At 33.3% G+C, this 24050-nt stretch overlaps 1 protein-coding gene across 2 annotated transcripts in view; it reads right to left on the minus strand.

The window, feature by feature from the left end:
- Positions 1 to 202: 202 nt before the first annotated feature.
- The window catches only part of GPAM (glycerol-3-phosphate acyltransferase, mitochondrial), a 35120-nt gene continuing 11272 nt past the window's right edge, over positions 203 to 24050 (minus strand). For both annotated transcript variants that reach the window (XM_070945780.1, XM_070945779.1), the window contains 17 exons: positions 23064 to 23177; positions 21526 to 21675; positions 20952 to 21048; positions 19850 to 19986; positions 18738 to 18837; positions 17873 to 18085; positions 17430 to 17543; positions 16485 to 16570; positions 14810 to 14925; positions 12547 to 12617; positions 10952 to 11216; positions 10670 to 10812; positions 9062 to 9139; positions 5864 to 6004; positions 4740 to 4929; positions 4566 to 4624; positions 203 to 3183 (listed from right to left, as the gene is read on the minus strand). In XM_070945780.1, the coding sequence (XP_070801881.1) occupies positions 3067 to 3183; positions 4566 to 4624; positions 4740 to 4929; positions 5864 to 6004; positions 9062 to 9139; positions 10670 to 10812; positions 10952 to 11216; positions 12547 to 12617; positions 14810 to 14925; positions 16485 to 16570; positions 17430 to 17543; positions 17873 to 18085; positions 18738 to 18837; positions 19850 to 19986; positions 20952 to 21048; positions 21526 to 21675; positions 23064 to 23177 (2191 nt within the window). In that variant the 3' untranslated portion in view covers positions 203 to 3066. The remainder of the gene's footprint in view (positions 3184 to 4565; positions 4625 to 4739; positions 4930 to 5863; positions 6005 to 9061; positions 9140 to 10669; positions 10813 to 10951; positions 11217 to 12546; positions 12618 to 14809; positions 14926 to 16484; positions 16571 to 17429; positions 17544 to 17872; positions 18086 to 18737; positions 18838 to 19849; positions 19987 to 20951; positions 21049 to 21525; positions 21676 to 23063; positions 23178 to 24050) is intronic.

Consider the following 24050-nt stretch of genomic DNA (forward strand, 5'->3'; position numbering starts at 1 on the left):
TAACTATTTAGTGAATGGTATTTTTTTGTGCCTGCAGAGCAATTTCTCCAACAGATTATCATCAGCTGTCTCAAGTTTAGACAAGACACAGAAAACATCAGGAACTGGTAGGAAGCACTCACATTTTTTCTGCTCTCTAAAGACTTAGTCACATTACACCAAAACAGTTTCAATTATTTATTAAAATACAATAACTGTGCAGCTGTGCTTCTTACATAAGAGACAAAAGGAATGTTAAAGGGAAAAATATTAAAAAAAAAATTGAGATTTTATCAGGTTTCACAAGTAGAAATAAAGACCACCTACAGTTGTTGTTTTGCAATTCTACCCCAACCCTTTATTTATGAAAATATTATGTCAACGTTATTTTTTTAAAATATATATATATGTGTGTGTATATACAGAGAGACAATTGGGTAAATTATGTTTACTTAAGAATATATTAGTGTTGTTAACAATTGTGTAATCTTAGAACTTCATTGGAGACCTGAAAAGTAACTTTATTCATTCTACACAACAAACAAATATACATAGAATGTTGTCCTTCAGATTACCATATTATTTTCAGTAAGTTGTCAACATAATGCATTTCAGATCTATTTTGGATGTTTTAGAACCAGAATTAGGAGCCATACATTTTTTTTAGGATTGAAAAATGCAGATTCTGTTTTAGAAGAAGAACATGAGCTTTGAAAATAATAACCTACAAAAAGCAGCATTCTATTTAGCAGCTTTCCAGCAAAGAGCCATATACTTTACCTTCATGGAAAAGCCAAGCTAGATGCATTGCTAAGTGCATGCTACATCCATGCCACAGATCTCTGCCCATGAACAACATTCCCAGATTGACTTTTCTGCACATGCAAAATCTCTTTTTATGACACTTAAACAGTATTTTCATATTCAGTAGTTACAATACATTGCATATCTCTTCAATTCAAATGAACACTACCAGCTAAAGAACATTTTAATAATGTTAATAAGTTACTCTGATGAAATGACAACTAGCAATTATTTTCTATTGTCCAAACTAATTCCTAACCTCTCATTTCTTTAAATTAGACACATTTTAATTAAAATGAGCAAAATATCATTTATATTGCTTGGCTCTATTTTATTAATACACAACCTTAATTCTATTAATACAATGGATGTTTACTGAACTACAGTGAAACTACAGGAAGTTATTTATTTACAAGCACCTATTATCCGACCTTAATTGGAAGCCATCATCAGTCTTTAGAAATTACTATTCAGAATACATTCTGGTTTAATGAACAGTTCAAACAAGCAACAATGGAAAATAATTGCTCCATACAGCTATAGAACATGTGAATTTCATTTCAGCTGCTATCCTGCCATAAAAACAACAAATTAAGTCAGGTTTCCTGACTATTGCGGTTTATCGATCAGATGCAACTTTGGTTCAAATATTTATCTTAATATGTTTTAAAGCACCTGTTTTATGGTGACAAATGTGCATAGTTGTTCCCATCATTCAGAACTGCAGGATAATACTGAAAAACATTACGTATAATGTTTTAATTCATATATACATTTGTAGAAAATCCAAGCTTCACAAATGTGGAAAAAACCGAGCATTGTGTGGAAGCCCTAAATTAAAACTGTCCAGAAGCTCTGTATCCAAATGACAGTGGAATGCTAGTAATATTCAGGCATGTATTTTTTTTATAAAAAAAGAAGCAAACATGGATTTTCATAATCAAACTATTTCTCAAGTCCAGATAATAAATGAAAAAAAATGAAGTTGAGAAATACTATTAACACTGCAGTAGCAAAGTTTCTTCAAGGGATAAGGCAACAAGTTCTCTCTCTTAAAAACGAATGCCTTATTATTGCTTTTCCTGATATACCGTGAATGAGCCCGTAGAGCTCATTTTGTAATCCAGTTTGGAAGTTATTGCCTTCTATAAGATTACCAAGAATAAGTTGCTTGCAATTTATGTTCTCATCATAACCTCAGAGTTCAAATCACTTGTTTCAGCAGTATGGCTTGTAAAACTTTATGATAGCAAAGCATTTTCCATCCAAAATCAATCAAGACTAGAATGAGATAATGTATTTATTAGGTTATTTCATCAATTTACAGAGCTTAAGCCAGATGTCTATGGAAATTCTCAATCATCCAGGTCATGGTTGCCCCAAAGGCTCTTTTCCAAAAGGCAACTGGACTTTCTTGGTTTTTCCTTGAAAACATTTGCTCCTCATTCAAGAAACTTCTTCAGAAGTCAGCTGCCTTTTGGAAAAGCACCACAGGGATAGCTTAAGCCAGAGTCACTTCTGAGTTCCAAGTGCTTTGCAAGGAAAACATGGGTACTAAAATTTAAATGCTCATCAGGAAAAGCTTTTAGAACTTCAGGGGACAAATTTGTGTCATCTTATTTCTTTAATGCACCAATTTAATGAATTTTGAATTCTTATATGTTAAAGAGATTGATACATTTTTATACTCATATTTTGCTGCTTGGATCATACTTTGTGCAGGCTGTTTTGCTGTTCAACTAATTTTAATGAGAGTCTGGTGACTACTTTGCTATTTTTGTTTACTATGTTACCATACTATTAGTAGAATAAAATATTATATGCCCTTTCCGAACCCCTCCCATTCAATTTTTTTTCTAAAAACCATTCATTTACAGTATTGAATACAATGAAGTAGTTATGCTGACAGAGCTTTTGCAAAGTTCACACAGTAATCCAAATTATTTTATGCAGTTCAAATCTGGCAGATAGGTGCATTTGTCAGTCGTTAGTTTTGAAGTATGTGTAGAACTTGCAATGTAGAAACCGTAATACTTGATACAGATTTATGGAAAAACTCAGGAGTTTGTGCAAACATTTACTGAACATGTTGGATGATAGCAATGTAGTTGAATTCTAAATATTGTAGTTCCATATGTGCATATGTAAGAAGGCACTTGTCTTCTTATGGCTTGGGTCAGATAAGGCCTTGCCAAAAATGGCACTACTGATACTATGGAAGCAGAACCAAACCCTGAAGCTTTGCATCGCATTGTCCAAGTCTACTAGAAGTTGAGAGAGAGTCTAAAGTACAACAAAACTCAGAATAAATTCCAATAGTTTTTGCCGATTACAATGAGGTAGAAAAGTACTGCTTAGTTCCAAAATGTTCTCTCTCTTCTGTTTTGTCTCCTTAAATACCTGCAAGAAAAGCAGATTGTCCATAATAACTTCTAGGCACATTGCATATTTGTTAACAATCATAATATGCATTGATTCTATATAGGTAACATAGACAAACCATGATTTTGGAAAACTTTGTTCAGTTTTAGTGCCAAAATATCAGTTCTTGTCAAAGTAAATCAGATAAGTGTGATCTGCTCTTGGCCTTGCAAATGAGGGGAAAGATATATGTACCAGGATAATGTTGCGGGATCCAATCTGAGTCTGTCACTGGGACCAAAGGTTTATCCTTCCAAGCTTTTGAGTCATGCTGGAGCCCATCACCGAGGAACTTCTGTCTCTCCAGAATAGGTCATATGAGTATAACATTCTGGAGAGAGAGAAGTTCCCTGATGCTGAGCTCCAGCACAAGCCCAAAAGCTTGGAAGAATAAACCTTTGGTCCCAGTGACAGACTCAGATTGGATCCTGTTCTTCATGATTGAAATAGCAAAAGAAGTTGTAATCTGAGACAATACTGGATAAACAAATCCTTATTTTAACACAGTTATCAATGTATGTTACATTTAGCTATGCATTTTATCATTTTAAAAAAACATTTTTTTATCCTGTTAATTGCTGAATATTTTCCAAATACATGGCCACTTAATCTAACAAACATATTCAGAGACACAGTAATAATTTGACATAGTATAATTTAGATGATTTGGGTTAATTTCTTGAATTACCAGAGTCCAGAGGTTGGAACATGATACTCAGTAACATATGTCTACATAGCTTCAAAATTAATTTTAAAAAATAAAATGGACAAAGTGTTACAAGATCATCACATTTAATGAGATATTAATTTTCCTGCATGAGCTCTCTAGACAGTAGGCGCTCCTATGCAAGATCATGCAAGAGCTCATGAAAATTTCCAATTTCTCATAAAATGCCAAAATTAGGGGTGGTTTATTTTAGGGGAATAAAGATTGCTGAAAAGATTGCTACCCTTTGATATTTTGATCATTTTATACCAGGGGTGTCAAACTCACAGCGTAACCTTGTTATCACATGACGTATCGCGACTTTTTCCCCTTGACTAACCCGGGGTGGGAGTGGCCAGCATGTGATGCATCCGGCCCACGGGCTGTGAGTTTGACACCCCTGTTTTATACTGTAATCTCAGATTAAAAATGAAGACATTAGAAAACTAAGCAACAGATATTGGACGTGTGTTTTTTTGTTTTTGCATTTTGCATTTTATTCTTGATAAAACTATATAAACTATACACACACACACACACACACACACACAAAATAACAAATATGTAAAGTTGATCACATATATTATATTATATGCTAAGGACTAATATTTAGGTTTGCTATAATTATCATGAAGCAATAAGTATCTAGACTTACCCCCATGTCTTTAAACACTTTAATTGCATTTTTTGCAAGACAATAGGTGGCACTCTCAGCTGTGAATATAACAGTAATATTATATTGTTAATTTATAGATTTAAAAAGCCAATCTAAAACAATATAATTAAATCATAAATCCAATACTTCTCCAGAAATAACTATTTGACATACCGTATACTGCAACATTCTTTTCTGTTCTTGATATTAAGTATTTGTGTAATTTTTGAAGACATTCTGTTTCCCTGACAGGTCCACTGAAATTATGGAGGAAGATGGCGGCTGAACTATATGCCTCCAGTAATGGCCCTAGGAGCTTCTGCAGGAAGGAGATATATTGCTGGTGTTCCTGTGACTGGCTCATCTAGTAAGACAAGCAGAATAATAAAAACAACAATCACTAAGAGGATATTGCAACAATAATGCTAAATCCACACACTAAAATCCAGACATTATCAGATTGCAGGAGGACAGGACAGGGAATAAATTATGGCTGGTCTTAGGTGGTAAACTATTGTTTAAAATTAGAATTTGCTGTTGGCTTATTGATGTAACTCTGATTTAGCACAAGATATAAATAGAAAACATAGTTTGCTCTGTGACATCCTTGATTATTTTTATGTCTTAGTTTTTGCTTGTGCTGTGCTAGCATCTAATCAAGCATTTTTTTTAAAGAAAGGGAAAACTCAATTAAAACTCCATTACTGCTTACTGTGTGTGGAGTTGTTTTTTTTTTTTAATTGTTCACCCAGCTATGGTTAGAATAATTGTAGCATTGCTAAAAGTTGTAATTCAGCAACACATGGCAATCACAATATCTCAAAATCTGCTGAAAAGAAATATGGGCTTATTTCTTAGAAATAATCTCAGTTCTCTTAAACAAGAACCAAAATTATTTGTTCCAGAAATATTCTTTGTTTTCCAATAAAAAAACTCAAAGTCAGTCTGATAAATATATGTTTTCAAATTGAAAACTTCTGAACAGCTGTGAGTGTGAAACCCTTAAGAGTTGCTCCTATAAGTTGAAATAAACACTTAGCAGAGAATGTGATAACTAGTATTATTTAGTGTGTCATAATTTAAGAGAAAAATTGTATAAAATTATATATGACACGATGAAAATATAAATTTGTATATTTGTATTTTTTTATTTTTATTTTTCATTTCTTGCACTTTTTTATTCCTTTTTTTCTTTTAATCCATTTTATGTTATGTAAAAATTACACACACACACACACACACACACACACACACACACACACACACAGAGGAATTGGTCTTACAAATCTACTTAGTACCTTCAAGTAGCAATCCCGTTGTTCTTCACCAAAGTCACTGTCTTCATCCTCCTCATCACTTCTCCAAGACAATGGCTCTGGAATACTCTTTTCCCAGTTTTGCTCTGTAAGGCTAGAACTAATATCTTCCTGTTCTTCCTGCTTAGAATAGAAAAATAGAACTGTAAGAATCATGTTTTTTTTTTCATTGTGAATACTGCTTTTGATTCTAGGGCAACCACCAAAGTTTTTCTGTAGTCATTTCAGGTGTTAGCATAGGAAGATCCAACTATTCATTTCCAAAGAAATGTGTCTCAAATCAAAGATGCTAAATTAACATTACACAATTAAAGACAAAGATTGTCTTGCATTATTGTCACTATTATGGTTTACACTGAAAATAAAGCTGGTTGCTAAGGCCACTTCCCTTAAAATTAAAATCTAAGTGTTACCTATCATTGGAAACATCAGTTTGCAGAAAGTCCCTGCCACTGAATTTAATAGAAATGGAACCAATTCAACTTTATTACTGTAGAAACATTCTCCTAGTTAGTATATTTCATGTGTTAGGATATAAAAATGCCTGAAGCGTTTTCAGACTTTTCAAAATTCCAGAGTTTTAAATAATTTCCTCTACAGCAATTTGCACAAATATAAACATTAGTGTTTGAGTTTCTTAGTTTGTTAGTTTCATCTTCTGAAGCATTCTGCACTGCACTCACAGGAATGATTTAAATTTGAGCCTATATAATTAATACTTGGAATAAGGAACACGGAGTTCATATAAGCTGTTCTTTTAAATTGTTATGGATTTATCCAGGTTAATTGTTTTTTGGCTAAGCTTTTTATCCTTTCCCAAAATTAGTTTAGTTGCTTCCAGTGTGCTGACGTGCTGACTAACTACTACATTTTTATTATTGTACTGTTAGCTGACTTATTAGGTCATAGATTAATCTATCTGTACACAGAAAGAAACATATATGCATGCATACACATACTTAATCTAATATATAATAATATTTCTTCATTTTGAAAATATAATTAAATACAGCTTGAAAAAAAAAGAAAATGGTACCTATGTGGAAGTTACTGAGAACTCTTTAAGAATAGGTTTTTAAAAAATCAGCAAGATACAAAACAAATTTCAGTTCCAAATTTCATCTAAACTAGGAATATTGGTAGATAATGTTCTGGTCTGAATAAAAGTATGAACCTTAGAAGATGCTGAAAGGTTCATCAGGCAATCATCAGGATATACGCTGTGAAAACAAAAATAATCTTCCTCCTGTTTCAACGCTTGCTTACTGACCAAGCATTTGTAGAGGAAGAGGTCTTTCAACAGAATCTAACACTGCCACCAAAAATTATGTCATTCATAAAGTTGTCTTGCTAAGTAACTGTAGTTGATGCCACAGAAAGGGAAAGAAAATCTTTAAAGTTTAACCTTTATGTTTAACAAATTTTCCTTCATGCAAAAATAATTTATGTCTAGTTTTTCTTCTATCAGAATAAGGAGTGTCCTTAAACTAATTTCTAGAAAATTTGACTGCTTTAATCTAAATGATTAATACCGGTAGTAATAATGAAGTTAATTAACTTTTTTCATTATGCATGATGAAGTTAATGAACAAATAAAAATATGCAATGCAACAATTCAACCAATAATCAATGAAAAAGCAAACATCTGATTTCAACTCCTGAGTTTAAAAGAACTGAGTCACAGAAGCATGTTGGAAAAAAAGTGACAGATTTAATAGCTAACTAAATTTTTAATTCATTGCAGATATATGATATTTATGTATCTATTAATAAATATTAATTAATGAGCAGTACATCTACTAAAATAGTAGAATGCTGAACATTCTATCTAGTAAAAATTCTTTTTATTTTAGATGCAGAGAAGGCCTTGACAATTTGAACTGTATTTTTTGTTTTGTTTTTTTGTTTACACTTCTAGAACATATGGGACATTCAAGATTATTTTATTAAATGGGTTATGTCAATTTAAACTTCTCAGAAAGCACAAATAATTGTGAATGGACAAAACTTTGTAAGATTCAAAAAGGGAAATATAATTGTGCATTGAATATATACCATTTTCCCCCGAAAATAAGACACACACACACACAGACAGACAGACAGACAGACAGATAGATTTATATGCCGCCCTTCTCCGGAAACTCAGGGCGGCTTACAATGCGTTAAGCAATAGCCTTCATACTTTTTGTATATTTATACAAAGTCATCTTATTGCCCCCACAATCTAGGTCCTAATTTCACCTACCTTAGAAAGGATGGAAGGCTGAGTCAACCTTGAGCCTGGTGAGATTCGAACATATAGTAATTGCAGACAGCTCGTATTAATCACAATGCTATCAGTCTGCTGAGCCACCAGGCCCCTTTTGAACCCGTATTGCCATGCGCTCAAAAGCCCGATTGGGCTTATTATCAGGGAATGTCTTATTTTGGGGAAAACAGGGTAATTGCTAAAATATACAATCTTTGTTGAAATTTGAAACTGAGGAAGAACAGGTTAAAGAATGTATAATAAAGTGGCCCTAGAAATTAGGTTAGAAATTTGATTATGGATCATTGGGGAAATATGCGGTTAGCATTGTGTTATAATTGCAAAGAGAATTTTTATAAAATCATGTATTATTGGTATATAATGCTAGAAAAAATATCTAGAATGTATAAAGGCACTTCACATGTATGTTAGAAATGTGAATAACATGAAGAGATATTTTATCATGTTTAGTGGACATGTAAAAAAGCTTTAAAAGTTTGGATCTGAATACATACTTTGATACAGAAGAATATTGATTAAAAATCAATATTCAATTGAAACCAGAACTTCTTTTCTTTTTCTTTTCTTTTTTCTTTTCTTTTCCTATCCCATCCCATCCCATCTTATTTTTTTATATTTATAACCAATCTGAAGAATATCAGAACCCCTTTATATTTTCTTTTTCATTTTTCTTCAACTTTATTCCCTTGCATTTTTTGGTCTTTTTATTTCTTCTTTTTATTCCTTTATATTACTTTGTTAGCACTGATTTTATTGATTACAATAAAATTATATATACAAAATTAAATATCAAAACTGATTTTGGTCTGAAGAAGAATTCTCAAAAGAGTTTCTGCAGTGAAATGAGTATAAAGAGTTACCAAATATTTATATAATTATCTAGACACATAAAAAACATCATTAAATCTTACCTCTGCTACTAAAAGAACTCCATATTGTATAAACTGTTCAATTGCTTCATGGCACACTTGACATAACAGCTGACAGGGCTGAATAGGAAAACAAATAAGATCAGTCATGACTATTCTCTTTCAATGTGCTATTTCTCTCTATTAGTTGCTGCTTTTGAATACTCTTGCATAAAATGAATAACAATTCCTTATTTTAAAAAAGGTTATTTCAAGAAAAGGAATTGTTAATTTTCTCTGCAGCTACTTCAAGTCAATAGTTGTTATTTGTCTGAAACAGGTAGTAAAGTAAATGTGTAGATCATATCTGCAGATGTATGTGAAAGAGTGCTTGTAAATTTTTCTGTATTTTCTTATTTCAGAGAAAACACAGGTAATACATTTATTTTAATTCCACCATAACTGAAAACTAAAAGCAGGAAAATAAACAATTACAGATCTAGAAACAACCTCCCTTTCTCCCATATTTGAGAATTCCTTTCTCAAAGTTTCATCCAAAGAGCTATTCTAGAAGGTTGAAAAATTATTAGTCATACATATTTCAATATGTGTCATTATATATTATATCAATTAGTGCTGTATATTGTTTTACACAGATTGTTCCAGTCTGCCTTGTCTTATACTATCAGCTTTAATGCTTGACACTTCTAATTCCAACGTGGCTAAAAATTCTAATGCAGAATGGATTACTTTTTAACTTAGTAGACCATTGGCAGTGGTGGGATTCAGCCAGTTCGCACCACTTTGGGAGAACCGGTTGTTAACTTTCTGAGCAGTTTGGCAAACTGATTGTTGGAAGAAATCATTAGGGCAGAGAACCGGTTATTAAATTACTTGAATCACACCACTGACCATTGTCTAAATTGCCCAGGGTCTGCTGGAAGATCATTCATTAAACACTCCTCTATTAGGAATTAATAATCATAGTTTGCTGAACAGGTAAGGCATTACTTTTTTAAAAAAATAAAATCCATTTGGTGCTTCTCCATATAATACAGGAAGCAATAATACTGGATTCAGAATATAAGAGAATCATTATCAAATCTAAAGAATATTATTTATTATTTTGAGCATTTTATTTTAAAGGATGTACATTTCATATATAATAACTGTATGTAAAAATGAAGAAAAATGCTTTGAAATATTTTCTAACTTCATTTTAAGTGCCATTTAAATGGCATTTAAAATGGTTTTAAGCTGTAAAATAAATTGTTCTATATTTATTGCCTTTGTCAACAATGTTCCTTTTTCTGATTACATTTTGGAGATTTTGTGTGTGTGTGTGTGTGTGTGTGTGTGTGTGTGTGTGTGTGAGAGAGAGAGAGAGAGAGAGAGAGAGAGAGTGAGAGTGAGAGTGAGAGAGAGAGAGAGAGAGAGAGAGAGAGAGAGAGAGAGAGAGAGAGAGAGAGAGAACGAGAACTTGTCTGCCACTTCTGTATGTAAAGGGAAACTGCTACTGCTTGCAGCTATCTGTTTCTCTTCCCTTCTTCATTTCCTCTTTTTAAGAACTTCAGTACATCTCCATTTCACCCACAGTACTGTAGCATAATACAAATGATATGGTGGTAGCAACAGAATATGTGTCAAACAAATCTGCAGCCAAACACTTACCAATGAAACAGTTCCTTCATAACACAGCAAATAACAGAGGCTGGCAGCTTTTCGGACCAGTTGTTCTTGACTAACCACATTGGGGAGAATCCCACTGATACCATTTCTGTGCCTTTTGTTCAATAAAGCATGAAGACTACACGCTGAAGCAAAAGGGAAGATATATTCAAATTTATTCCTAAATTACTGCATGATCCGTCAAACTCAACCTCTTAAATAGTAACAGCAACATTAGGCAGAAAGTATGTCAGGCATCACAGCAAGGACAGTTTTAGAACATACCGATGACAGCCTCTTTGAAGAAGACATGCAGTATCCCATTGCTATAAAAGCTGAGTTCAAAGACAGCAGGAACAGTTGTGCTGGGAGTGATGAAGAACTCATTATTCCGACTGGTGTTTGTGATGGTTATACAGTTTCCCAACAAATGGATAGCGTGCATGACAACATCTTCAGAATTTCCTGAAAATCCCAAGTCGTAGTCCCGAGCCAAGACCTCCTCCTTCATGGAAAAAAAATCTTCCACAAGCTTAGAAAGATCAATTCCCTAGACAAAGTTTTGAAGTAAATAAGTGACAGCTCTCCAATTATACAAGCCTTTCCAAAAAAAAACTCTTATTTGCCCACATTCTTCTTTCAGAAACCACTGAAGATGTTCCTATTTGCGAAGGCCAAAAGGGCAGGAAATATTCCTTGGTCAGACTGCCTTTAAAATTGCTTATTTGTTTTAATTTTGTTTTCCTAAAATAAACACAGTTTTTAGAATATTTATTTATTGTTTTTAACTGAGTGGCATAGTGGCCTAGAGATGGAGCTCTTGGCTCAACGTCAGGAAGCTGTGAGTTCGACCCCAGGTAGTGGCAGATATTTCTCTCTCTCTGGGCACAGAGAAAATATCTGTTGCAAGCTACTTGTAGGGGTCGGGAAGGGCATCCAGTCTGTAAATGCTCAGCTCCATTCAGTCTCCCCAGTCTCCTATCCCAATGCAAGGAATTACAGGGTCATTAAACAAAAAAGTATTGTTTTAGCCATTGATTTTTTATGAGAGTTTTATTTAAGATCTCTCACTCCCACCCTATAACTTATTTTGTAAATCATTTGAGAAGAAAGAGTAATATACAGTAGACATTAAACAAACAAACAACATAGTTTTAGTATAATGGAAAAGCCTTAGTAAACACAAAGGAAGACTCAATAGTATGTATATATTGATTACATTGATATATTGATTACAACTTTGAATCACAGGTTAAGAAATGCTAAGTAGGGTTAGTTAGAGTAATTTCCAAGGAATGAGAGTTACAATCCTAGGCAATACTGAAATCCTGTTTCTCCCAAAATAAGACATCCCCTGATAATAAGCCCAATCGGGTTTTTGAGCACGTGGCAATAAGGCCAAGTTCTTATTTCAGGGTTCAATAAAATATAAGACAGGGTCTTATTTTCAGGGAAACATGGTATTTAAGAATCCTGTCCTGAAACAACATATTGGGACAACAGGATGTTATATTTTCTTGATTTGTGTGAGAGATGGTGCCCACAGAGGGACGCTGGTGTGATGGACTACAATGAACCAGCAGTTTTCCCAGGAAAGTGATGGTACATTCTGGGGGGGGGGGGGGATCAGACAAGATGCAGTACAGCTTGGAGCTGGATAAAGGATGTCTTTAAATATGTGTACAGTAGATTCCTTTCTTATTCCTATGAATAAGAATAAACAGTAAGCAAAGTCAGTTTACACATAGCTTATGAATGCACCCTATCACTCAACAAAATAAATAAGATAAAGTAGGGGAAACGAAAGCATAGAATATGTTTTAAGTATTGCTGGCACTTTGCAAGTCTATTCAGTGAATGCAGAAGCATAGCATCCTTACCTGTCTGTGTCGATAGAGCAGCAAACAGGCAACAATGTGTGTTGACATCACAGCACATGATTTGTTAGCAGCTATAAGCAAAAGAAACAGAATAAAGCTATACTGGCACTTTGGATTGCAATTGAAGGGCTCAGAAAGCAACAGTTATACAATTTCAGTCACGGTTGAATTAAGTATTATGGTTATATACAGAAAGATTTTCCATTTTCAATAAGGCAGCACAAAAAACCATCTATTGATCAAAAATAAACATTAAGTTTTAGTACACCAAAAATAATATTTTAATTCATTGTAATATTAAAATACGTGGCATTCTGAAAGAATGAAGAGTGGAAATGAAGAGTGGAGGTAAAAACAGACAGCAAAGTTTGGCTGTCAACTGTTTTAGGATCAAGACTGGAGAATTAAAGAGACAGAAGAGTGACGGAAGAGTGTTATGGAAAGCCCAATTCTAGAGTAAGACAGCAATGGTGTATATCTAAGTGTAACTGTTGAAGTGTTTTAACAGATATCTGCTTACTCAAGGGATATACAATGGTTGTTTTAAAGATTAATAAGGTTATGATAGAATAGGGGAGGGGAGGAGTCAGAGGGAAAAGAGTGCATTATCTCAAACAGACATAGACCTAAAGATAGTATTTCTCCATAATAGCTTCTATGCTGCATCCCAGGAACTACACTTAGATATTTCTTATTTATGTTTTACTACGTGTTAAAAATTGTGCTATTTAACTAGGACACTTGTGATGATTTTAAAGATTTTCTAATAAATTTATAAGCGACCAGCAATTATCACTTGAATAGCAAATGATTTACTGTACTTTAGTTCCGTTGCTGATATGATTGTTTATGTTTGGACTTTGTAAACTGCCTGGAGTTGTTTGAGTTGGACAATGTATCAATTCCTATAAACAAATAACCAGAGTTTTTTAACCCGACAAAGTTGTCATTGCTAGAAACTTCTTTACAACACTGAAGTACAAGCATTCGATCAAATCAATCACAAGACAGATTTTGGCATCATTTTGATTTCATTCTCAAAGATATACAATAGGTCTTGTCACATAAAAAGACACATTTATGAATTGTGTCATAATGGGGGGTGGGGGGCGATGGAAGCAAGCTGACAATACAGTCTTTGGTTTTCCTCAACCTTTGCCTAACAGTAGTCGGTTTATCCAGCTGGTTATCATGCAAATTATCACTTTAAGAACTGAGGCCTAGTTTTGTTTTTCTCCTCGTTTTTCCTCCTATACCTTTTATGAATAATATCTGACACCTAAGGAGAAGAATTGGATCCTGTCCTATTTTAAAAATCAACTTTAATTAAATTATTTAATCTTCGGTAAAATACACAAAGACGGGAAGAACCAAAATATTCTCAGCTAAATGGTTTGGGTTTGGCTCCATGAAAACAACAGAACTAAAGTATTACAATTTTAAGAATATATTAAATTAATTAATTAATTAATTAATTAATTGATTAATTAATTAATTAATTAATTAATTAATTTCTATACCGCCCTTCTCCTGAAGGACTCAGGGTGGTGTACAGCCTATTAAAAAACACAAAGACAAACATCAGTTAAAAATAATTAAAATTATTACATAATTCGGCTGAAATTAAAAACCCCAAAAATTTAAAAATCATTAAATGATTCCGGCTTGGTGGAACAGCAGGGTCTTGAGGGCACAGCGAAATACACGGAGGTCGGAGATCTTGCGCATTTCCGGGGGCAGTTCATTCCACAGGGCAGGGGCTTCCACAGAGAAGGCCCTCCCGGGTGTCGCCAGCCCACATAACTTGGCAGATGACAACCTTTCCATATTAAATATGGAAAGTTAGTTAGCCAAAAGATTTAACTATTCAATGTGCTCCTTTTATATCATTCAAATCCTAGACAGTGTAGACTTATTTGAGTGAGCTGAACTCTGAAATATTAGATTAAATAGTTGAAAAAAAGTAAGATTACGCTATTCACACATTAACCTTTTATAGGTAGCTATGGCTTGCTACCTACATTGGTGCAATCCAGAAAGCATTACACCACTCTAGGAAAGGAAATTTATAATTTTATATAAAATTCTAAAATACAATAATGAGTAATGAAAAGACTTATTCAAAATGACATCTCTCTGATTAAAAACTATGCAATTTTAAGACAAAAAAACAAGAAAAGATACAGAAAGAGGAAATTCCTGCTATTTAGTAAGTTGAATGTGAGAGAGAAAATGCAAAATGAACTCCACATTGAATACTTACTGAACATTACGTGTTCTGCCAAGTTAGCTATTAATTGTCTTCTCAGTGGCTCACAAGACAAATCCCTGGAATCAGGAAGGGCAGTTTCTGAACTTTCTCCCACTATGTAGTTAGGTCTGAAGATAAGTAAGAGAATGGATATAGTGTCCTTACAAATTATGTTATCATAAGATCCCAAAATATTTAAGTGCTGCAGTTCTCAGTGCTAAAGACTATATTTGCGAGGGAGACACCACTGAACTTGTAGATAAACTGCTCTTTTTTCTTATAAGAACAGATTATGAAAATTACTGTAGGGCAACTATTACTGTCCTTGTTGTGGCCCGTCAGCGGCCTGTGCAGATTGTAGCTGATTCCAACAATGAGGAGGCTGATGTGGTGCTGCGCCAGCAGCCTGTGCAGCTGACGCTCGAGTCGGACAGTGAGGAGGCTGGAGAAGATGTGATGCCAGAGGCAGGGATTCAGCCAGGGCCTTCAGAACCTCCAGAAGCTCCTTTAAGTGAAGAGGACGAAGAGGAGGAGCCTCTTCTCAATGCACGGGCACGCAGAGCTGCCAAAAGGCAGGAGTGGCTCCTCAGGAGGAAGTCTCCTCAAGAGTAAGACTTGGGGCTAATTGGCTCCCTTAGCCTATTTAAGGAGGAACGCCGCTTGCAGCAAGCTGTAGGGAACAAGTTTAGTTCAATCTCCTTCGTGTCTGGATTCTCTGCAAAATTGTTTCTGGGCTTTCTGCCAACTCTAGTAAGACTTTGATTATCTTATCTTAGAATTCTGGTAAGCTGTTAAGACAGTTTATTAACAGCTTTTGGTTGATAAAGACTAAGTTATTTGAGTAAAATAAGCTTTGTATAGAGTTTGTGTGTGCTGCATTCTTTGGGGTCCATAGCTGGGGCAGAAGAGTCCTTTGCCAAAACATGAAACCCACTTCCCTGATTAAATTATAGATCTAAGTCTGACAGATTTTTCCTACAACTGCTTGCTTCATGGAATCACACTGTATTAACAAAGAGACTGGCTGAATCCCCATAGTAGCATCCAGGTTGTATTGCAAAATAGTAAATCATGCTTTAAGATTTTCATATCCTAAAGAAATAATTAATCTGAAGAAGAATAATGATATATTTTACACCTTTTCTATCATATAACAATTCTTCAAAATCTTTTTTTATCATATGCAAAAAAAAAATAAACCCAACATAAAACCCTTCAAGTTTTAAGCTAATGAATAATTCCAGAAAAATCAATTATTTAAGTTTCCCCCAAAAAAATTTCAATAGGCTAGCTCAAACTTAGTCAAATCACAGATAAAACATCAAAAATTCAAAATATATTTACGCTATAATTGCTAAATAAATGTACAGCTAGAATTCTAAGCATTAACTAATTTGACTGCATGTTTTTGAAATGTACTACTTAATTATATGCATAATTAAGTATGATAATATTCAATATTCAATAAAAAAACTCTGATGGATTTGTTATCTTAGCAGAATTCTAATTTATTCAAATGACATTCAGAAAATGTCTGGGGATATGATTCAGTTTATCATATCCTTAAATATGATAAACTGAAATTTGGAAAAGAACTCCTTCAACATTTATAATTTAGTCTGTAGATTTAACAGTATATTTGATTGTTGTTTCTATCATTGATAGAAAATCATCAGTTCCATCTTACCTTGAAGGCAGTACAGCTGGTAACAGAGTATGCTCCAAAGAAAGAGGAACAGGCAAAGGTTTTTGATTTTGACAATCTAAATATTCCTGTAAAAACATAACATTTGTAACAACTACCTTACTGATTAGCAAAAGGATTTTCAGAGACCAGCATAGTAGTAAATACTGACAATTAGCCAATAATATAATATACTGAAAACATGTAATTTTGAAGTGCGTTAATTACCTCTGGAATCTAAAGCAAGAGGTGTCAAACTCGTGGTGTTATGATGATGTCATGTGATGTATCACAACTTTTTTCCTTTTGCTAAACTGGGCATGGGCCTGGCCCGCGCACAGCGAATTTGACAGCTCTGATTTAAAGTAAATAACAGCCAAACTGAAAAGGTAATGATGAATTTCTTAAATATTTCTAGGTGGGATTTCTTGCATCACCGCTTCAAAAGAAAAAGCTCTACTAGCTTTTTCCAACCTTGATGTCTCAGTCTTTGATGGTGGTGGTTGAAGTGAGCCAGTTGTTTGCACTGAATTAGGCAATTTCATTCACTTATTGAGACCTTCCCAAGGATCTGGAAATAGGCAGATATTGTTTGATGATATCGTGAAGGATGTAAAGTGATTCAAATAAAGCTGCCTTTTGCAATTGACTAACGGTAAGTTTGTCAATGCCAAAGGTGTTCATGGTGTTCAAGTGATGCTTCATTTGCTCCAGTTATTTTTAGTACTACTATTGTTTTATTTTTATTAATACCTTGAAGCCACGGCATCTCATATTCAGCACTCCATTTTCTAGCATGAGTTTTCAGCTACAAAACTCTTTTGTTGAGCAATACCAATTGTGCATGAAGTAAAAACTTTGAAATTTGTTTCTACTGAAATACGAATCGTTTAAAATATCTTTTTCACAGTTTCTCAATGGAATTTTGGTCATAAAATATAAACTTACTTTTAAAGAAAACGGTTGAGCGAAATCTACTCTAACACAGCCATAATTTTTTCGTAACATTCGAAAGACTCCTCGGGCTACACTCCATAGGCTTTCATTCTTCTTGGGCTTTCCCTGAAAGACATTGAAAAGACAAAGAAAGGGGTGAAATTCATATTACATTAATGCATACACCAAATTATGTTTGTTCTGTTCTTATTCAAAAATAAAACTAAATCAAATTCATTGATCTTTCAAATCGTGTGAAGTTGTTACAGAGTTGCTTTCACTAAATGGACTTAAACATTTTTTCCCTGAATGATTTTCTTTTCTGCATGATTTTATTTTGTAACATATTAAGTATAGAGGAAAGTTAACCTGTCTTAAAACTATAGTTTATTAGCAGAACTGCCAATAATAACTAAACTTTATAAATACGTTAAGCATACAATAGCACCTCTTACCAGCTGCTCACCAGTATAGTGACCTTCAATTATTCTGTCATAGGAGATTCCCACAGGTATGATTAGTATGTCAGGAGCAGCATTTGAATATAGAGCATCGACCACCACTGATAAAAGACCTGCCCTTGCACAGGCTACTTTTCCACTCCTGGACCTTGTCCCCTCCAGAAATATCTCTAAGAATTGCTGTTGTCGAAGCAACTCTTCAACATGCTGAAAAGAGAATGGCAATAAGATTAGACACAAGTTCTTTGCATTGTTTCAAATCAGTAATTTAGGCGGGCAACCACAATGAGCACTGTTCAAATTTGGAACTGTGTGGGGACAAGATTTATAATCATTTACCAACATGCCCACATCTGTAAAACATAACTCTGCTTTTCTTGGAACAACTTGTAGTTGCATAGGATAATTATTACTGAAAGATCACAAGTAACTTTGGTATCTACTAACAATAGTGCCAACAATTAAGAGCATATAGTTGCATAGATATGAGAGATGCAGCTTCAACATTTAACTAAGGTATACAAATTTCTTCAAGGCACATGTATAGTCCATACCACCACTGACACGCATAGAACATTACAATGATCCATGAAGTCATCACTTGACATAAAAGTACAATACAGGTTTTTCACTTTTCTTGGCAGAAGCCTTTCTATCATAATGAATCTTTTATATCATCTGGGCTTAGCCCTGAAAGGAACTATACCTCATTTACCGTATAAAGTGAAATAAAACTTGATTTAAATTTTGAACTTTGCTACAAATTTAAATATGCATTGTGCGCTGAAATGGTACACAGGTTTTATTAGTAAATTTGCAGAAATAAACTGTTTTTTGGGTTTTTTAAAAATGTACTTACCACATGCAGTAATGTTCTGTACAAAAGATCTTTTCGGCCATCAGGTCTCTCATCTAATTTTCTTCTAATAAAAAACCCTCCAAGTTTGTGAATTAAGGTGCTAAAGATAGGAAATAAAATATGCATACCTCTTTAATTAAAAGGGAAAGAATGCAAATTTAACAAAGGTTATATCAGATAAAAAAAATAAAAATGCGTATTATTTTATAACATTAAAGGAAAAAACAAATAAATATTAGTTGAGCATGTGATTATAAACTCTTTAGATGCATTCAAATCCATCGTTCCTAGCAATATACATCAAAAAACATTACGTTTTCACTTTGTTCTTGATATGCTTTTTCTTGTTTTTATTGAGGAAAATGTGGTTATATTATAAAAATATCATGTTAAAACATTTTTAAATATAGAAACATTCATATTTTATAAATATTAATATAATTTTTCATTAATGACATCAAGACATATAAATCATATAAAAAGTTGTTTCATAACTATAATTTTATAAATCAATATTGTTTTCCCCTAGAAATCTGTATCAATGTCTACCCTTACCAATGTTTTTTAAAACCATACATATATACACACATATATACACATATACACACACACACATATATATTTGTATTTTGAACTCTTTTACAGATTTAAAAAAAATCACTATAGTTCTACTTTTGTGTGCTGCAAAATTTCACACACTTAATGCATTTTTTTCATTCTATTTGGCACAATTTGTAAAAATAAACTCATTCCTTTCTGACACTGGTATTGCATGTGCAGTAACACCTTGTCATGTGAATATGGACAAATGAATTCTGAATTTTTGGTATGTTAAAATGATATCAGAATTTTAGACAAGGCAATAAACTTTATTACGGTCACAGACCAGCAATATATCAAAACTTCAGAATAAGACCATTACAATTGAAATCTTAGTTCTGTTTATTTACCAAATTAATGTAAAAGTTGTTGACTATGTATAATATGTCACACACTTATCCAGTCAACACATACTACACATTTAGGTAGCTTCTTTATGTTAGTTTACCTAGGTCAGGTAAGGGAACAAAATGTCTGACATTTACATAGTAAAAGAACTAATACTGTTTTACCTGAAAATAGGAATATTCAGATTATTTCCGGCTGCAATGTAGGGTGCTTTGATATTGTTGCAGAAAAGAATGAAGGTGAGAAGTAGGTAGTCAATGTGAGATTTGTGAACCGGTAAGAATACAAGAGGTAAATTTAGCTGCATGAAGAAGAAAAAAAGAAGAGTTCAATATCAAAACATAATTTGAACATATCAAACTACTACATTGTCACTGTGTTTCTCTTTTTCTCTTGGTAACATTTGCATTGCCAATTGAAGAGGAAGGAGAAGGGAATGAATGAAATAGAAAGGATATATATTTCGCAGGCAATAGATTTTCAGCAACATTTTCAGCAATTAAATATAACTGCTTTATTTGTATGATACTATAGGTAATCTAAGGTGGACTTGAAACATATAGTGTAGTTTGTATTTAGATTATATAGCAACGTAAACTTTGAACTTTGAGTATTGAATATCTGTTCAATACTTTTAAAACTGAATCATCTGGAAATTAATGGCAAAAATATATTGAACAAACCATAGATAACTACTTGATAGTAAACTATCATTTAAATAGTCCCCAATTACCGAAATTTCAAGTAAATGTTATTCCAAGCATACATCATTCATCATTGACAATTTATTACAATATATCTTCACCAGTAATGATTCTATTCAGATTCAACCCCAATAATAACTTCAAGAGCCTTCAGAAACCAAAATGATACTGGAAATTGGGGGAAAAAAGATTACAAAATCTAATTTTTGCATTTCTCCTTATAAACATTGCGCTTGCTATTGTGTCCTGGGTAAGGAAGACACAGAATGCACTAACACAATTTACTACACATAAAAACTTTTGGCATTGTTTGTATTTATTAAACAAGCCATTCAACTGGTGATTATTTGCTGGAGTTTAATATCAACACTGTAAAACAGATTCTGTTAGATGAACGTTATTTTTTATAACCTTTTATCAAAGGTGTCTTTTCAGGAAAAAAAAATAAAGGTAATTTTTTCCTGAATATTTCACAGATTGAAGCTGGAAATAACTAGATATTTAGTATGGTACAAAAAAAAAATGCTACCATTGCATATATTGCTTCTATTATTTTTATTACCTCAGTTGCTGCTTTCACCATTTCTAGTTGGCCTTTATGAATCTGGATATTCCAAAAAAAGCTGTTAAATAATTTCAATAAAACCCAACCTGTTAACCTGAAAGAAAAATATAAGATAAGCCACCATATAATCAATTTTGTACAAACAATAAATACAAATATACTAGTTGCTGTTCACGTTCAAAACAGAAACAATCACATCATTCATGATGGACCAAAAGTGTATTAATTGACTGTGAAAATTTTAAGATACAGTTTAAACAATAGTTGATAGACTACTATCAGCCATAGAAAATATAACAAAGAAATTTTAATTCCACATAATTCTGAACAGAGTGTAATGTTGGGCTGATAAAATGACACTTATTGAGAACATGTTGTCTTGTCCCACTGAAAAAATATTTTTGATACATTAATATATAAAGGAATTCTTCAAGCGTAGAGAATGAGTTTTATTTATTATGCAACAATGACAAAAGAAAAACAATATGACGTAAGAAATAACAAATATCTCTGTGGCTATACACAGTATTGAGTATACGCAGACCTCACAAACAAAACTTAGTATCATTACCTAATCAGAGAAGGAGAGACATTTGCTACCATTTCTTGAAGGATCCTTCTAGCTTTCTTCTTGATTCTGTTAATATTTCTAGATTCCAGCTGATCAGGACCATTTACAGCTGATGATTCTGAAGCCTCCTGTATAATAGCATTCTGCACTCTAAATATTACAAATATAAAGTGAATTGAAGATTTATTGTAGCTTTCAACTGCTTCAGATCATTTATCTTCAATTTAAAAATAACCAAAACTCAGATAAAGTTTTGGATAAATCCCCCTTATTCTAAATATTCTAAATAACTATATACTGTAGTACTTTGTTATTGGAATATTCATTTTTTCACTCAAAAATACAAGTAGTCCTCGACTTACAACAGTTCATTTAATGACTGTTCAAAGTTGCAACAGCACCAAAAAAAGTGACTTATGACCGTTTTTCACAGTTACGTTTGCAGCATCTCCATGATCATGTGATCAAAATTCAGATGCTTGGCAATTGTTTCATATTTATGACTATTGCCCAGGGTTGCATGATCACCTTTTGCAATCTTTGGACAAGCAAAATCAAGGGAAGCCAGATTCATTTAACCGGGCTACTAACTTATCAGCTGCAGTGATTCACTTAATAACGGTGGCAAGAAAGGTCATAAAATGGGGCAAACTCACTTAACAAATATGCCATTTAACAACAGAAATTTTGGGCTCAATTGTGGTCATAAGTTGAAGACTTCATCTATTATATAGATGACATTTCAAGGTTATAAGGCATATATATTCACATACGCTGATACATGAACCAGATAATCATACAGTCTTTACAGAACATTTGTAGAGCAGAATTATACAACCCATCTTCCCTTAGAGCCTTAGGTGCAGAAACCAGAAACGATTGTGTGTTATTACACAATTGCAATTTTTAATATTACTTAAGGGAAAATCAAACCATAATTTTGTGACTAAAGAGGAATACTAACTATACTTCATTTTAATTAAATGTATGTGTAAATAAAATGAATTTTAGCCTTTATTCTTGTTCCATTGAATCCCACCCATTTCTATACTTTTTGAAGTATAACCTGCAGAATATACACAAAAATGTGGCTGCATCCCCCCAAAGTTGCATGCTACTGAAGATGCCTCTATATATTTGATGTCCCACAACCAGACACAAGGATATAATGAAAATTCTTTGGAATCAGGATTTCAAGATGTTATAACTTGTACACATACACAGGAAGAAATTCAAAATAATTGCTTTTAAAATCCAGAGTTTCTGCAGTATAAGGAAAAACAATTTTGGGGACTTTCCATAAATTGAACATTTATTATTTATAAATAAGAACTTTTCAAGTTATTTTACAATAAACTCAAACAACAGATAGTGACAGATTTGGCAAAATGGGAAAATTTACAATTATCATTAATAGGGAGAATATCAATGATTAAGATGAATATATTATCTAGAATTTTATATTTCTTCCAGACAATTCCAATTAGGTTGGGGAAAGAACTTTTCAATTATAATAATCACTATTATCTACATCTTACCTGCTATTATTCAATACATTTTCCATCACATTATTTGCAAACATGCTCTTACAAACATCCCGCTCTTGCACAAAAAGAGTATAACAAAACCGCCGAGCAAGCCAACCTCTGTACCTATAACATTATGGAGGAATTTAAAAAGACCCATTATTAGAAAGTTATCCTTCAAATGGCTGCCAAAATTTCATATCATATTATATCATATCATAATTCCCACTAATAAAATTAGTAGAAGTCACTGAGTTGATTTGGTTCTGGTTTAACAGTATCATGGCAGAAGTGACTAAAAAGAAACCAGAAATATAGTACATGGGGCTTGGCTGAAATATGTTCAGCTTAAATCAAAAGAAGATATGAATTCCTTGTTAATTCAGGTAGAACATACTAAACGAAGAGTTTTGTTTATTTTAGTTCTTCTCTTTCTCAACTGTGCCATCTTGCCTAGGACAAATCTGCAAGCAAAATGAAATTTAACTAAAGATTTTCACAATGTAAGAAACCAAAATAAATGTAAACAGAGAATAATACTTATTTATTATTTATTACATGTATTTATATGCCGCCATTCTCCCGAAGGACTCAGGGCGGCGAACACAAGTTAAGAAACAAGTACAATAAAATCATAATTTAATCCAAATAATTAATTAGTAGTAAACAATAAAGCCCAGAATCAGTCTCAGCCTATTTGTTTGAAAAGCCAAGTCTTCAAGTCCCGACGGAAGGAGCGGAGATCAGGAGCTGTCCGAAGCTCAGTAGGTAATTCATTCCAGAGGGTGGGAGCACCCACAGAGAACGCCCTACCCCTGGGCACAGCAAGGTGACATTGGCTAGCCGTCAGAACCCTGAGGAGAGTGGCCCTATATGAGCGAACAGGATGGTGAGAGGCAGGCAGGAGAAGGTCATGCAAATATCCCGGACCTAAGTCATGAAGGGCCTTATAGGTGAGGACTAGCACCTTGAAGCGGACCCGGAGAACCACTGGTAACC

The sequence above is a fragment of the Pituophis catenifer genome, unplaced genomic scaffold (assembly GCF_029215685.1).
Source record: "Pituophis catenifer annectens isolate HBS135680 unplaced genomic scaffold, rPitCat1.0.hap2 SCAF_6, whole genome shotgun sequence".
NCBI lineage: Eukaryota > Metazoa > Chordata > Lepidosauria > Squamata > Colubridae > Pituophis > Pituophis catenifer.